We start from the raw sequence: 18035 nt of genomic DNA on the forward strand, positions 1-18035 counted from the left end.
TAGCCAAAAAGATTTTAATGAATATGATTGGGAAACTAAATTTAGCACTTATGCATTTAAATGGGGAGGAGCCTGCCTGAATGAGTGGGTGGAAGGCAGGAAATAATTAGCCTGGGTAAACCCAGCCTCCACGTGACCTGCTCTCAGACAGGGTCTCAAGTCACTACAGTAGTAGTAGTGACTGAGAGCAGGTCACGTGGAGGCTGGGTTTACCCAGGCTAGGAAATAATACCAACAATTAAATACCAAATAATTAAAATTCAAAAGGAAATGTTTTGAGTCAAAAATTAATCCAAATTCCTTTGCCATTTGTTATTGTTTACAGATAGTTGACAAAATCTCAGCTTGAAATCAGGCTGCATCGTTACAAAATGTGGAAAAAGTGTTTCAGAAAGAAAAGTTCAAGTGTTTATGGATTCTGGTGAAAGCTCAAATGCCTCCCCCCCCTTTTCCTCTTCGCCAAAAACAAGCAAGCAGCAAGCAAGATTAAGTTAACAGCTGATATCAACAACAATGAACAACAGAACAGTAGCCTGTACTACGAAGCTAGTTTAATGCCTTATCCGAGTAAGTTTGAGTTTAAACCTGGTTTAGCCGTACTACAAAGCAAGTTAACTTTCAATCACCATGGCAACTGACGCTGCAAAGCTAACCTGGTCGCGACCAGGTTAGCTTCAGAGGATAAGATCAAAATCCATGAGAGACCCATATAATATCGGCTCTCTGGAGTCACTCACCATTCATAAGATCGCCATATGAAAAATAGATTGCAGTCAACTGAGAATAGAACAAGCAAAACATTCGTGGCTCTGTAGGCTACATAATTAAATTAAGCCTACTTACCACTTTATGTCTTAACAGCTCAACGATGCGTGGAGAAATATGATCACTATTAATCACCGCGGCGCATATCATGAACGGACCCTCAAATGGAGTGAGGGTGATATTCTCCTACATGCCAGAAAAGCCTATACATATAATATAGATATGGGATAGCCCCAATACTAAATATGCAGGCTATTCTTGCATCTTTCAGCTGGAACTGTGTCCTGTAGGCTGTATGCCAATATATGAGCAAAAATAGGCTAGTTTTTATCAATGATAACTATGCCCGCATCGTCTCAATTCAGTTCAGCAGTTTTCTCTTTTATAGTAGGCTATTAGGCTTTATACTAGGCTATTTTATATATGAATTATTCGATCAGTGCAACCACACACATGAGTGATAGAGATCATTATTCATTGAGCATGCGTTTCTAAATCTATGGTCTAAAATAGGCTTACAGATTGTGGAAATGTATAGACTGAGATTACACATTTACATGTGTTGCTGCTGTATCAATGCAGCTGTATCAGACAGAAATCGCTGATCAAAGTAAATCAAATGACTGATGTGAATACAAGCTGCTGCTTTAGACAGCCCTTCAGCAGACTATCCAACGCGGATTTTCATTCTGACATTAAATCGCGGATACATTAATATCCGCTAAAACTCTGATCATGCACTGCGCTTTCTTAGAACGAGGAAATGGGTGTGGAAATGGGTGTGGGCGTGGATCAACTCAGCTGTTCATAATGTGATTGGCTAGCGCACCTCTTTCGCGTGGACGCGCGCCTGTGCATGAGCGAAAAACGTGCGCGTGCACAGGCAGATCCCAGCTCCAGTTATCGACTAGAAAACCAGCGTCGTAGTATCCTTAAACTAGATAGCTTTGATCCTGTTCAGTCAAACCAGATCAAAGGGACTTATCGCGGATCTGTTAAACTAGCTTCATAGTACAGGCCCCAGATAGCCCTTTACAGCACTGATTACAAACAAACAACATTGCTGTGATAATTCTGCGGTTAGTGACTACGGTAACTGAAAATATCCATACACAATATGAATGACCATTATGTCGACATACAGTATGTGATAAGTAATGTTAGCTACAGATGATCTATTATTACCATCCACATCTTATTACATTTTAATACAAAACTGCACATCTCAAAACTTTCTTTTACAACAAAGAGGTATACAATAGTCATACATGTTAACATTGCAGAGGAGCCATGATGCATCATGACGTGATTCCTGCGGAAGATACTGAACAGGTGTTGTCCGTCCCAGAGCCATTGAGAGAACTTTCTCTCAGTCTCCTCAATCTTTGAAACTGAAGTAACAAGACATGGCACTGTTCATTTTTAAATATTCAAAATATTAAATATTACTACAATTATTAAGAGTTATTATACACTACCTGCTGTAGTTGCGCATCATGGGTCTGTGGCCACCATCTCTTGTTGCACCGTTTCCCCCCTCTGCAGCTTTTCTTTGGTTTCGGGGACACCTCTGCTCCTCAGAGCTAAAAAAAAAAACCCAGAAGGGTCTGATTGACTGCAAGACCGAGGCGTACCTGGAAGTGGGCGTTCTTGGTAGCTTCAAGGTACGCCCGCCCCCTTGAAGTTGTCCAAATCCGCCCCCCCCCCCCCCCACACACACACACACACACACACAGTTTTGCACTGGCACGCACATCATTATAGCTAGATGTTTTTTAAGTAAAGAAATGGTTTAAAATCAAACTGTTAACATGTACAGTATGTTAGATTCTACCTATGTGTGCTATTATGTTTCCAAATAATTGCCAGAAGATTGTAGCTAGGTACTAAAATTAACACCAAACCCAAGCAAGTTCAATGCACAGCATTTTATTATGATAATAAATCATTTATATATCTATATATAAAATTGAGTATGTGGACTTTGTTTGTTTCAAGTTCTGTGTTCGGCCACAGCTAGGCCGTTTTACGTGCGATCAGGCTGAAACCTTCAGGGTGTGTAAAGGGCACCCGTGCGAAAAACTGCTTGTATGATCAATTTATTTTTAGAAATTCTGAATTTTATATTTTAGAAAACAGAATAGGGGCAATAGTCTGGAAACACAAATATGTTTCCATACTCTTCTTTTTTCCATACTTATCCAGACCTGGCAATTACTAATCTAATTCCATACTACGTAGGAATTTTGTGTGATCGCTTGTGAACAGATATGAGAGACTTAAAATAGTATAGCTGTAGCACATAGAAACTCCAGCTTGAAGTGTATCCCACTCACCAGAATGAACAAGCATGTGTTTTCGTAGCATTACGAAGTATTTTGGAGTATTCTGCAAAGGATCGCCCACAGCCATCTGCTTCCCACAGAAAAGACTTCTCTCCTAGAAGCAGACACACACAAAATTATATTTCACTCCACAACAGTGTTCACATAGTCAAGCCTCTTAAGTAAAGCCCCTGATCTGCATGTTTCCAAATGCACCAATTGTTTTCAATGGCCCAGCATCCTATGTCTGTCTGTTTATACTGTACATGTCTTCTCACAAGATCTTTGCAGCCAATCATTCATTCATGTCCCCTAGACAAAGTAATTTTAGTTCCATGGTAGATAAGAGTGCTGGAATTTCCTACTCAAGTAGTAGTAGTATTTTACTGGTCCTTTATCTCAGTTGAAGTACTTAGTGGTGTAAATGTACATTTAAAATGGAATGTTGTGTTGTGATTTTAAAAAGGTCGCCTGTTTGCTACATGACACATGTGGTCGTGGGCCAAAGTTGCCCTTGTTAGCAGTTCACATGCAATGTCAAAAGCATTCAAATTTGCCAGCACAGAGCGCCTCTAAACTGAGCTCTGTGTGTTTGTCATCAGTGCAGGTGGAGTCTGTGGGTGTTGAGGACGACGTATGCACAGGATCAGCCCGGTATTACGTGAGGTGGAGTGGAGTCGTATCTATTGTCTGTCTGTCAGTCAGTCTAATCTGTCATCTAATTGTTTTTGTTGCAGGATACCTTTCCATTACTGTCGCCACTGTGGGAAGCAGCTTCACTCTACTGTTGATAGTGCGGCACCTTTGGGTGCTACCACTTCTTCAGATGTCTCTCCACTCAGTGCTTTCAGTCAAAACAATGTGTTGAATTAAAGACGATAATTGAGAAAGAAAAAGTCTGTGTGCGGTCCTTAAACCTGTATCCATCAAAGACAATTTTACGGGAATTTGGCACCTGATGGGTGTCCCTTTCATTTCAGACCCGGGTGTGGACAGTTGAGGGTAAGTGCTTTGGTGTCCCTTTACCTTTTGCCAGGTTCAGCAGGTTGTAGGAGGTGCTCTCTGACTCTGACTGCTGCAGGTCGTAGGAGGTGCTGTCTGACTCTGACTGCGGTAGGTCGTAGGAGGTGCTATCTGACTGCTGTAGGTCGTAGAAGTTGTTGTCTGACTGCTGTAGGTGGTGCCGGATGGGTGATGGACTGGGGGAGCCCTGCGGGAGGGAGTGTGTCTGGACCACTAGAGGACTTTGCTCTGAAGCACCCCCAAAATCGGACAGGGAAGGAGAACCCTCAGGCTCATGGCTGAGGCCGTCATCTGAGGAGAAAATCAGAGTCTGTTAGCAGGTTGTAAATGGGAGCTTTGTCCTGGACCAAACAATACACATTTATCTGCAAATCAATTTCCCCAAATAATATGAATGTGGTTTACTCTGTCAACCTTGGTGGCATTGGTGCAGAGACATATGACAGTATGGTACAGGGTAGGGCTGGGTGATATGGTTGAAATCAAGGATTTTTTTAAATAAATATTGTATACATTGCAAATGTGGCTCATCTATAGAAAATACATGTTAAATACTCAAGTTAAAGCACGTCCCATTGAACCAAATGGCAATGCTAGCAGTGATAACAAACAAAACTGACTTTCAAATAAGATTCCTTAAAATGTTTCATACCTCATTATGTCAGAGATTTTAAATAAAATGTGCTCATAATATCATTTAGAAATCAGAATTGTGTATCATTCACAATATACCAAAATTGAACTTTACTGAAGGAAAACCCCTTGAGATTAATCATCTACGGTAGTTTTCGAGGAGGTCCTAGAAACACAAATGCATCAACAGCATAACAACAAAAGAAAGAAAAATACAGGTACACATACAGTAGACACGTACAAATACAACACCCGCACACTCACAAAATCACCATATCGTGCCGATATGATTCCACTGAAAAATTATAAAAGATCATATTGAATAATTATCGCCCAGTCCTGGTACAAGCCAGGACAACACGACCTCACAGTGTGAGAGATATAAAAGACAATACTATACATAGCACTCTACATAATACTACATTCTATATCTATAGTTGTATCTGGACCATCAAATCTGAATTCAGTGTTTCTCCTACCATTGCCTACCCCCCTAAAATAATCAAAATGTTTATTTAAGTTATTCGCTTAATTTATGTGCACCCATTTCATTTCAGCCTGGTGTTAGGGTCTATTGTCATGCTAAATTTCTCTCATCTCAGTGCTTCATGAAAGGCAGACAAGGCAGAGAAGTGAACTGAAGGTAGCCACTTTCAGACATGAACTCTGGACTATGCCCGTTGAATCAGGTCCGGACATTCCCCGGAGTTACCCTTTCATACGAGAGGCATTGTTGACTTCACACATGGGGGAAATACTCACTGTCGCTTTGATACTCGCTTTCTGCAGTGGAGACATCTGGATATGGTGCGAGGCTCCTCCAGGGTTGACACACTTCTTGTATCACTTCCCAGCGGTACACTCTGTTCTGCGAATAGTCGTCCGTGTCCCTTTTATACTTTTGGATCTTTTTGGCTTGTAGTAGACGCTTGTACTTAGCCACCGACTGTTTGATGGATCCATCTATGGCTGTGAAGTCAGGGCCTAATTTCTCTTTCATTTTCTCTTCTTGTTCTTTGATCATAGATTCAACCTCTTTTGTTTCTGATGACACTTGTTCAATGATCAGTAACATCAGATCCAGTGAACATTTGTTTAAGATTTCGCCCCATTTCTGTATGAATATCTTACAGTTCTTGCCTGTAGGAGGTTCCTTTTGGATCCTTAGGCCCCTGGGGATGCACTCGTTTTGGCAATATTCACTGAGGGTTGTGCCTTGTAGTTGTAGGCGCGTCTTTTGTTCTTTGAGCCTCTGGAGTTGAACCTTCAGCTGGTCTGTGGAGGAGGCTGGGTTACTCTCAGTAAGAGTGATGGAGCCCCCCTCCATCACTCTTACGGCTGACAGAATTCTGTGATCGTCTTCTTGGTCGAATGAATGAACACTCGCACAGTTCGTGGTTAGAGCGTTGATTTCTTGGAGTGTCTCCATTCTCTTATATTGGGAAGTGTTTCCTTGCAAGATTTCTCTTCTCTCAGTCTCCTCATCCATTCTTTCCTCAAGCTTTGAAACTAAAGAATGTAGAAGACATGACACTGTTAATTATAAATATTCAAAATAATGCTATATCACTTCATCTTGAATTAAGAAATATTATATTAAGAGTTCATACTTATTATACCTGCGTCACGTTTAGCACTATAGCTGTGATCAGTGTGCTTCCTATTTTGGAACACAGGGCGATGCGCAAAGATGGTGGGAATAGCGTCTGCTCTCAGTCTCAGCTTGCCATTTTTTGTCTTGACAAACATTTCTGGCTCGAAATGTACCTGCAGAGTGACTTTAATTTACTTCCCACACACAACATATTCCATAATGGTTGCCAAAAATGATTACTAACGTTACACTGGACAAATAGGACACACCTCTTTATATTGGATTTGAGTGCTTTAGAGTCACTGCATCACATTAAATGGAAGCTAACTGTATTGAAATAAAACAAGAATTTTCCATTAAAAAAAATAATAATAATAAAATACAAGGAGCAGCAAAGTCCAATATAAAGAGGTGTGTCCTATTTGTCCAGTGTAGTAATTAAAAAATAAATAAATAAACATCAACAGCTACAGAAAATAAATTTGCCGTTATGTTAAATTAGGTGGAAGGTTATCGACAAGAAATTACTGTTAACAATTTCATTAGACACACAAAAAGTCCATGACTATTCCAAAACTTTCACGGATTTGGCTAATTTCATGACTTTTCCAGGCCTGGAAAAAGAGATTTTGAAATGCCATGACTTTTACAGGTTTCCCATGACCGTGGGAACCCTGTTCATACCTACTGGACACGTATGCACTCATTATTACATATAAAAATATATAAATATAACCAAGAACATGAATCAACTTAAAATGAATTCATATCACATCAGTAACTGATACCACTTGTCATATCTTTGTTAAACATCAGCAGCAAAAGCTGTCGATGATCACAAGCTCAGTGAATGACAGTGAAAAAAATAGTACATTAGTTATTACAATATTTATCAAAAGGAGATCACATAGAATAGCCTAAATGTATGTGATTTGGGATAGAGATAGTTCAGCGATACAGTAGTAGGTTTTTTTAAACAATTTTTTCCACTTTCCCAGAGTCAGAAACAAATAAATTAAGCTATCTTATCTCAATTGTTGAGATCAAATAATTGTTGGTATCAAATAACATAATCATGATCCCATGGGATCCAGGAGTTTAGCAAAATTGTGGTAAGCAAGTAATCCTTGTCCCCAAGCTTTGTCTGAGGGGACGCCCACAGCTTCAGACTTTGAAAACCCCTGGTCTAAACCTTTCTCCTCTGTCTTTTTTCTGCTCTCTCTCTTTCAGCAGAACCACAAGAGCATTCAATGGAGCCTGAAGACTCCCTCTAACGAGACAGCACCCTCACCCTGGACCCCGAGTCTCATCTCCCTAGGTTCTGCAAGCCTTTCCTTGTTCCTTATTTTTAATAAACCAAACATTAAGCTTCCCAGTGGCATGGTATTTGTTTGTGAAAAAGTGCAAATGCAGTGTTTGAATAGGATTACCTCACATAGTTTGGTGTTGTTGTGTTTGTGTGTAGTGATGATAAGATCGGTCCTCCTGGCTTGAACCAACCATTCTTTCCTCCTCTCCCTGTCATGGGGGAAACCATACATTCGTACTCCATTCTCTGAGCGATTGGCGCATCTCCATGCAGCACAGCAAACCATGGTGGAGACTATATGGACAACACAGAGAAAAGGGCACAGCTTGACATGCTATTCACATTTCTGAGTTTATTAGAGATTTATTTAATGAATTCATTGCAGTAAATAAGATTTTCCACTTATTTGCTGCTACTGCTCTGCTAGTCCATTGACCAGTGGTGGAAGTATTCTGATCCAAAACGGCAATGTAAAAATACTCCTTTACAATAAAGGGTTCTGTACGAGAAATCCTACTTGAGATGCTACAGTGCAGGTTAAGAGGTTAGTTAACATGTTACAGTGCAGGTAAAAGTAGTATTAGCAGCAAAATAAGTAGTGGTTTGGTCCCTCTGACATTTTATTATATATGACGTCATTAGATTATTAATACTGAAGCATCAGTGTGTAAGCAGCGTGTTACTGTTGTAGCTGCTGGAGCTAGTTTGAACTACTTTATATACATTAGCTAGTTTAGTCCAGTGGTTCCCAAACTATGGGTCTGGCCCGGGTCTGGCCCCTCCAAAGGTTCAGAAATTGTGCCCTTGTTCTCTTTTGAAGATGTACTTTCTATTAACTGAATAAGTATAACTGTACATTACTTCTTCATTAAATCCTTCTATAAGCAACAAGAAGCTCCTTTTTTCTAATTACTGTTTATATTGGCCTGCTGAGCTATCTTGCCGCCACTTTTTTGACTTTTCCCTCCAAAGGTTCAGCAGATAAATCTGAGAGGTTGTGAGATGATTAATGCAAGAGAAAAGAAGAAAAAACAAAGTTATGATACACAAATCTGTTTTCAGTTCTTTGACTTTTTCTGCAATCTTTGATTTTTGCTTAAACATTTCCTGTCTCTTATTGAAATGAGTTTTAGAGGGAAATCACTATTTGGTAGCATACTGATGTCAAACGCCCAAAAGATTGGAAACCACTGGTTTAAATATATTATGCTTGTTATATTATCCATTTTGTCAAATCTCCATCTGAAAAGTAACTAAAGCTGTCAAATAAATGCAGTGGAGTAGAAAGTATTCTACAATATTTCCCTTTGAAATGTAGTGGAATGGAAGTATAAAGTAGCATCAAATACTCAAGTAAAGTAGCTACAAGTAGTGCATTTAGTCAAGTACTTAAGTAGGCCTACAGTACTTGAGTAAATGCACTTGGTTACTTTCCACCACTGCCATTGGCCCATTGTGCTGTCAGTTAACTTGATACTGACAATTACATTGATAGCCACCTGTTCTGTCTCCTTCCCTTCTCTCCTATCTGAAAGTCATAAATTGCATTGGTCAGTTACCATACTGAAACCACCATGAATTAATAAATTTGTAGAAAATGTATCTGATTTTTTAACATTTAACATTTCTTCGCTTCCCCTTCGTTAAATAACGTTATATCAATAAACATTAGGGTGTGATTAGCTAGCTAACCGCTACTTTTGACTAACATTAAGTTCCAGTAGCCACCGCGAGACTTTTTCATTCAGTCTCGCGTCGAGGGTACCAAACAAGTTAGGGGGGAAACATATTGATGTAACGCTAACTACATAACCTACACATGTCGGCGTGCTATATAAATATTGTACATACATATTGTAAATCAATACATTTATTGACTACATTACCAAAAATCGCAGTCCTGTCTCTGTATTTTCTGCCAAGTACTTCCGGGAACTATCTTTTTCTTCTTCTTCTTCTAATTGCTTTCCGGCAGACTGGATGCCTTACGGCACATTTCTGCCTCTCACAGGTCGGGGTTATATTGCTGTACATTTTAAAACATGTTTAGAGGGGATCTTTTCAGTTTAATAGTCTTTGAATTTAATTTTCTTTAATATAACATGAGCTTGCTGTATCTCTACTTTTAACACAGTATTTTGTTATATCTGTACTTTACCCATCTCTGCTTGACGACCAGATCATGTCTGATCTCGACCATCATAACGTCCTACAGGGGGCAGCAGGTGACCAGTACAACTGTGGTGCCACATAATATTAGCAGGTGAAGAAGAAAATCACTTCTGCTGGAAACGAAAAGGGTAGGCTGGTGCCTGGCGGACATTAGCGGGGAGGAGGAGTGCCTTCCTCTGACTACATAGCAGTCTTGGGTTTAGGGATACGCTTTTAGAAATCAATATAATCTATAATTTTACCCAGGTTCCACGATACATGGGCTCCACGAGGCTCTAAGCCAGCAGTGGCCAGCGGGATAGCCCTGGCGTGGATGACGAACTCACCCTTTACCTTCCTTCCCTCACTGGGATTTTTCAAATGCTACAACTCAGCGTTAAAGTTAGCTAACGTTAACTGATCGTTCTTTGCTATATTTTCCACATCTGAAAGTGGCACATGTTAAATTAACGCCATCTTCGTGCTACAGAGTTACTGGATACTGGGATTCTGCTGCTTCTCGTTACTGCCCCGCTCGGTTACATTAGCTACCAACCTTAGCTAGCTAAGGCTGTTGGTTGGACTTGTTTTGTATATGTCACAGAAGAATAGAATGAGCTTCACTTCATAGATCACCAAAAATGCGAGCAACCAAAATTCCTATGACCTGGAATGTATAAGGCACAGAGTGGTCATGGGTAATCAAGCAAGGTTAGAAGGGACAGGCAGCGACACACACCACACGATATACATTGAAATACTTATATTCATAACTATAGTTTTACTTGCCAAAACCAAGGAAACTAACTGGGGTTGTAGCAAAAATTAGCTGTTGACTGAACTGTAGAACATCTAATGTTATACCAAGATATGTCCAACTACTGTATAATACATATTATAAACACCAGAAGTCTTCACACACTCAATGCAGCACATAGAAGTCCTAATGTGGAAAAAATTAACTCAACCACACAGTCAATTCTCTAAGCACTGCTACTTTTCAATATTAGACTAGAACAGGACCAGTGTTTGTGTCTTGGCTTGGTTCCTGTCTCATCTGTTGTAAAAGATCTCAATACAGTTTTCTATTAATTGCATGACTATTTGGCTGATACACGAGTGAACAAAATCCAAGCTTAAAACTTTGCAATCACGGACTAAAGTAGCTTCTTACTGTGGCAGTGAAAATGTGCTGTGTACATGACAGATGGGATGGGAGTAGTTGTTGGATATTTGTCATGTGGGTGGAAATTAATAATCTGACTTGTCAGCTGTGCATGTGCTAATAAGAAAATGTGCTATAGTAAAAACAACTTATGTGCAGTGTACCTGCAATCAACATGCGCAACATCAACCTAAATTTGGCTCAAGACTTCTGGCTGGTATGGAAAATGCAATGCTGTCCACTTGAGCAGCTAAAATGTCAGCCTCTATAGCTGCTAACCAGCTTTTTAGCGGTTCACGCGAAATGTCAAAAGCATCCGAATTTGCTCGGCACAGAGCGCCTCTATAAGAACTGGGCTCTGTGTGTTTGTCATCAGTGCAGGTGGAGTCTGTGGGCGCGAGGACGACGCATGCACAGGATCAGCCCAGTATTACGCAAGGAGTCCTATCTATTGTCTGTAAAGTCAGTCAGTCTAATCTGTCTGTCTAATCTCTAATTGTTTTTTTTTTTTTGCAGGATGCCTGTCCATTACTGTCCCCACTGTGGGGAGAAGGTGGAACATGAGTACCGATTTTGTCCATCATGTGGGGTGAAGCTTCCCTCTACTGATGATAGTCCGGCACCTTTGGGTGCTACCACTTCTTCAGGTGTCTCTCCACTCAGTGCTGCTACCACCTCTTCAGGTGCGTCTCCACTCCAAAGTGTTGAAATGGCAACATCAGTAAACAAAACAAGCCTCCTGCCTGCTTCATACACAACTTATGAGGCCCCAGAAAGTAAGGAAGTATTTTGAAATGTGTATGTCTGAACTGGTGTTAAACTGTGAAAGTTGATGTCAGTTGTTCTCTTCTATAGGCCTTGGGTGTATCTCGTCTATTCCAATATGTGCTCGTCCTCCACTGCGAAATAACCGTAACTCCCTTCATGGGGACAAAGGAGATGAATCCCCCTTCAAAGGTGCCACCCAACCTGAGGCTCCCTCCCCTACTCCTGCCACACGTAAAAGGGCTAAAGGTATTTACATGGTCTTGAAGTAATGATATTTTCGGAGCAATAATGCGTTCTGATTTTATTTTTTTTCTAATGATTTAGAAAATGTGATTGGTATTACAGTTCAAAATAGGTTGCTAGCCCGATGCCTATATTCTGGTCTCTGTCAACAGATAATGGTGGCAAATTACAGATGTCGCCACTTAAACGGCACACAGTTACTTTCAAACCGAACGAGGAGGCTGAGCCAGTGCTGGAGTTATCTCCACCTGTCTCAAAGTCTCCTGGACGAGGTGAGCTGAAACAGAAAAACAAACTCATCACCATTTCTATCCATCCACTTAGTGTCATGTGGAAAATATGATTCCTCTATTTTCTTTCCTCTGACACCATTTTTATTCTCCTTTATATGCAATGGGACTGGATCCATGTGCAGTGAAGGCAAAGGGAAAGATCTCCAAAGGGGAGGAAACAGCAGTAGATTGCCATTCCTTGCTGGTCTCTTCACCCGTTTCCTCACCTAGGTCCCCTTCAACAGGTGAGCTATCGCAGCCATCAGAAAAACACAAGACATTACACACTCAAGGAGGGATGGATAGATAAGAGTACTTTATTTATCCCAGAGGGGACCTACATGTACATTTCTTATTTTTATCTTTTGCTCCTGACTGTTGTTTGACCTTTTCTCTTTAATATGATTTGTCGTGTTTATGTTCACATGCAGTCAAAGGAAAGGTAAAGAAGGCAAAGCGTGTTTCTGTTGTGGAGCCACTAGAGGAAGGGGAGGAGCTGACAGACACAACGGGCAGGAAGTGGAAGTTGGGGAGACTGCTTAGTCAGAGCTCAACAGATCTGGTCTATAATGGTGAGAGATTGTGTCGATGATATTGGTATGGTGTTCAGTTCTGAAGATTTTGTTCGAGTTGTCTCTCGTTTTGCCGCCTGGGATATTTATCACATATTAATCAGTCAGCCATCATTTTATTTTTGAATCACTTTTTAAAGTAGATTTAAATTCACAAGACAAAGATAAAATCCATTAAAAGAGAGACTGGCACAAAGAGGTAAACCCACAGTTGGAAACAAGTTTGTGAACAAATAAAAGTGAAGTGTACTATTCTTAGATTCAAGGAGAAATAATACATTTTTTGATGTTATGTCTTGTGTTTTCACTATTCACATTGTGTTCAGATTTTGTACCAGCTCTACACAGGAGAGAGATTTATAGCACATAGTCACAATAGTCTTATGTAGTTATGTAGTCTTATAAAAACGAGAAAACTGATAGTAAACGAGCCCTGTCTTGTCGCACCTTAATATTCTCCTCATTTCCTTTCTACACTCTTGCAAATAGTGTCATCGTCCAATTCCAAGGTCTCTGATCACATCGTCAAACTGGTAAGTGTAGCCTGCAGTGCAGTTACGTCTGTGACGCTCATGATGATGAATATAGGTTTGACATGCTAGGCAAGCCAAAATTTACCATTCTTGCCCCCCCCCCCCCCCCCCCCCCCCACACACACACACACATACCACAATATCTCTTAGGGAGCTAAAGATGGGAGGATCTTCAACGAACAGAACTTCTTGCAGAGAGCCGCTAAGCCTTCATCTGGTGAGACTTAGGATTTATTTTCTCCCAAGGTTAGCATGGTAAAATCTTCAGCATCTTAAGTTCCAGCACTAAATTTTGATGTTTATTCCCAGCCATTTTTAACAGGAAAGAAATGGCGAAGCTTAGTACAAAATTGTCTAAGGGGTTATTATATGAATTTAGAATGGTTCTTAATTTGGAAAAAACAGACGTTACCACATTTTTCAGCTAATTGCCCCCCACCAAAGGGGGGACTATGGATCGTTCTGTACTCTGTTTGTTGGTTTGTTATATTAGTAGTCTCGCTTGCAAGACACTCTGTTTCAGTTTTAGTTATTGACACTGCAATGTTGACTTTGTGCCACTAGGGGGCAGCATTGATAGGGAATGGGGACTGTAGTAAAACAGGTCATACAGAAGGGTGACCCAAGGGTGGAACTAGTCCCTGGTTAAAACATGTTTACTATTTTCTTGTGGAGTTAACAAAGGATATAGCAAGCCAACTGAAAGACAGAGTCTGTTAAGTCAGTGGTTCTCAAATGGGGGTCCGGGGACCCCCAGGGGTTCTTGGGGGGTTCCAGGGGGTCCCCACCCAAAAGGGGGGTAATTTATTTTAGCTGTAATTCCATTCAGTAACACATTGACTATTTTGGTAATGGGTTTCATACACTTTCTGTAATAAAACATCTAAAAGCATCAATCTTATCATATGGGGGACCATGGGACAAAATCCTATCAAATGGGGGTCCGTGGTCTAATTTTTGTTAGTTTAGGGGTCCCTCATGTGAAAAACTTTAAGAACCACTGTCTTAAGCGACACCCAGATGGCCAGAAATAGACCAGGGCCCAGTTGCACAAAGCACCTTAGGTTAAGGTTTCCCTTAGAGTAAGAGTTAAGGTGTCCATAAAATAGAATCGACTGTACAAAACACCCTTACATCTTCTCCGTAAGGTTAAACATTTTAAGGTAAACATAAGCACAATTTAAGGGTGTTTTGTGCAGTCGATTCTATTTTATGGACACCTCAACTCTGACTCTAAGGGAAACTTTAACCTAAGGTGCTTTGTGCAACTGGGCCCTGGTGCAATAAGATTGGTGCAAACACTGTTAGCTGGTTGCTAGCGATTTCCCATGTGATCTACAGTAGTTAGTTACACAATAGAATCAGAATCAGAATCACTTTTATTGCCACAGTATGCAAGTTACATACGAGGAATACAATAAAAAGTAAAACAACACTACATCAAACTCTCAGTTTATTATCATTCAAGCAAAGCAGAAGTAGACAAGCGCTTAGTCAATAGGAGTAACAACTTTACAACCCTCTCTAAATACAATTTATTTAAAGGACAAATCTGATTTATTATGAGAATAATCTTGAACATATCATACAACTTTGATTTATTTAACACTTTTGTGACGCCCACCCTAGAAATGTGCAAATAAACCTTTACATAAACAGTGGGGCACAAGTATATGGTTCTGTATCTATTGCATCAAAGTCCGTAGTTGGGTACCCCTCTTCCTATACCTTTTGTGAACCTACAATGTGTTCAACCAGGCCCACCTGACAAAGACTGAGAGACATGGTCTGAGTACATTATGACATTTTCTTGTCTCTCCCTAGTGGACAAATGGATGAAGCACAACAAGTTGAATTTTCTCGGGATTCCTTCCTGTGTGGGCTTTGGTCTACATGCCGATTCCTACAGGTGTGAGAGTGTTGTCTGCCTGTGAAGTCCCACACATTCTATGCCTCCATTTGGATGATAGCAGACAGAGGTTTGACATATTCTTTGTTTTCGTAGGTTTCTGATTTTCCCCAACATGGGCCGATCTCTGCAGTCTGTTGATGAAGAAAAGCTGCTGTCTGAGAAAACCATTCTTCAGTTTGCCTGTCGAATAGTGAGTTATCTCTTGTAGGGATGGTTTTTCGGGTGATGGTTTTAATCGCTGAAAAATCAAAAACTTTTCCCATGATGCTGCAAATGTAACAAACCATGACATTTTCTTCTACTTAAAGTTAGATGTGCTGGAATACATCCATGCAAATGAGTACGTTCATGCTGATATTCAGGCAGAAAACATCTACATCAAGCCGGGAGAGCAATCGCAGGTCAGAAATATTCTGCGGTGTGCAAACTACAGATTAGTGTTGATGTTACATTCACATGATTAACACATTTGTTCATCTGTGTGATTGTTATCTGACTGCTTTTGCTTTTCAGTAGGTAATTCATTGTGTGTGTGTGTGTGTAGGTATACCTTGTAGGATACTGCCATGCTTTCAGGTACTGTCCGGGTGGGCAGCATGTAGAGTACCGCGAAGCTAGCAGAACGCAACACGAGGGCGCCATAGAGTTCATCAGTCTGGACGCCCATAAGGGAGCAGGTGAGTCAAAAACTACAATGATGGAGATATTACACAAACATGTTTATAACATATTCTGCAGTCAATCGACCCGACCCAAACCCGACCTCTGCTTCCGATCTATCTTTACTCTTTAGCTGCAGACACACGCACGTCTCACATAATAAGAGTGATTTGGGATTCTCTTATTTATGTTAAATTGTGTATGTAGTTGTTCTGCCTTGTGAAGCTGTTTGTGTGACACCATTTTTTCTAAGCATAAGCATTTTTTCAAGTGTTTTTGTAATATGTTTGACCTTTACTGTCTTATAGCATTCATATGAAACACAGAAGACAAGGCGATCGAATCTAGTCTAGATACACCACAGGGTAATGCTGGGAGGCAAAACAAACCAAAAAGATGTCCTCACCTCTGTTTTTCTTCTTCTTTCAGCTCCATCTCGACGCAGCGACCTGCAGTCTCTGGGCTTCTGCATGCTGCGCTGGCACACAGGCAGGCTGCCGTGGGCTGAGCTCACCAACCCCGACCAGGTGGCCGCCGCGAAACGGAGGTGAGAGAGTTGATCATCAGTGGCATCACCTTTTAATTTTTTAAAGATGATTTTTAGCCATATTAAACAGTGTAGAGAGACAGCAAAGACTGTGAGAGGAAGCGGAATGAGGAATGACATGCGCCAATGGTACACACCTTAGCCCCCTGAGTCACCAGTTGATATAAACACAGTTGTCTTTGAGGTTAAAAGGAGAGAGAGAGAAATCGCAGTCACTTTAAAACATTTTAAATCTCATCTCAGGTACATGGAGGATGTGCCTGCACTCTTGAGTCACTGCTTTGGGAAGAAGCAAGCTTGCAGTAAGTTAAAGTTCCTTCTGAACATTTTGTATGTCATACAAGACAAAAATTGGTGTATTGCTACATGACCGTTGCTCATATATGTGTATGTGTCTTGGTGCAGGTGCGCTGCAGGTCTACCTGACTGAAGTGATGGCTCTGCAGTACTCCGACCAGCCGGACTACGCGGCGCTGAAGGCGGGGCTTAGTGCCGCCTTGCTGCGGCTGGGCGGCTCGCTCGAGCAGCCGCTCGGCTTATAGGTGAGAGCACACAAATGGACCTGAACCATCTCTGCTAGACAGAACTATCTCTGCTACACAGAACCATCTCTGCTACACATAACCATTTCTGCTACACAGCCACTTGCTTTAGCTCGTAGCCCTGCGTTTACATTGTGACATTCTGCCACTTGAAGCACTGCAGTATTCCAACTTCTATAGGACTTTCTCTACACAGTGATATATTTTACTTTTTTGCTCTTATTCTAAAAGTCACTGTGGATATGAGATTGAGCTCAACACTGTGACCACAATAGTTATTTGAACTGTGGTACAATGTTGTACACATGTTTGCTGCCTTTTTGGCTCATAGTAACATTTTGACATTTAAGAAATGCATTTGTCTTGATTGATCCCTGGTTTCATTCATTATATCAAATATGACACTCAAAAGCCACCATATAAATATGAAGCCTTAACATCACTGCCTGGAGCTTAGCTCATTCTGTGTGACAATGAGTGCATTTCTGCTTTATTCTTCAGAGGATGGCACATAAAGAAGATAACTTGAAGATGGACTATGGAGTTTTACAGATTTTAGAGTAATGTGTTTAATCTGATGTTTTATTGCACTAAAATGGGAGTGATTGCTGTGTGTCTTTCTATTAGTGACTGGGCCATGTTTCATGAGGAATTTCAGTGGGTCGACCATATCGCTAACACGTTCGTTCTGGGGGTCACTATGAATTCATGGTGCTGTAACGTTCTCTTGATGAAAGCATAACACAACTGCATATATTTGGTCTGTTGCTCACAGTACACTGCAATTTGAATAGCAGAGGAGCACAAGTTGCAATTTATAATACACATTTTAGGTTATTTGTCATGTGACAGTTGCAAATGTGTCAGTGTTCTTATACATTGCCTGGTGTTTGATATTTTCTGATGGTTTAAAATGTGTCTTTACATGATGCGTGGGGTTTGTGTGTCGTTTGCCTCAATAAATGGCTATTTTATTAGGATGTTGCCTAGTGTCCTTTTGAAATTGAATTCTGAACCCTGAA

General features: G+C 40.7%; 1 protein-coding gene across 1 annotated transcript; it reads left to right on the top strand.

The window, feature by feature from the left end:
* The first annotated feature begins 9941 nt into the window (after positions 1-9941).
* vrk3 (VRK serine/threonine kinase 3) lies at positions 9942-17944 on the top strand. Its single transcript, XM_083650580.1, has 16 exons — positions 9942-9948; positions 11481-11647; positions 11820-11978; positions 12128-12247; positions 12391-12492; positions 12679-12819; positions 13309-13352; positions 13503-13569; positions 15177-15261; positions 15358-15454; positions 15573-15665; positions 15809-15941; positions 16354-16471; positions 16715-16773; positions 16877-17013; positions 17515-17944. The coding sequence occupies exons 2-15, from the start codon at positions 11482-11484 to the stop codon at positions 17011-17013; spliced, it is 1521 nt and encodes a 506-aa protein (XP_083506706.1). The 5' UTR covers positions 9942-9948; position 11481; the 3' UTR covers positions 17515-17944.
* Positions 17945-18035: the final 91 nt, after the last annotated feature.

The sequence above is a fragment of the Poromitra crassiceps genome (genome assembly GCF_964638095.1).
Source record: "Poromitra crassiceps genome assembly, chromosome: 14".
NCBI lineage: Eukaryota > Metazoa > Chordata > Actinopteri > Beryciformes > Melamphaidae > Poromitra > Poromitra crassiceps.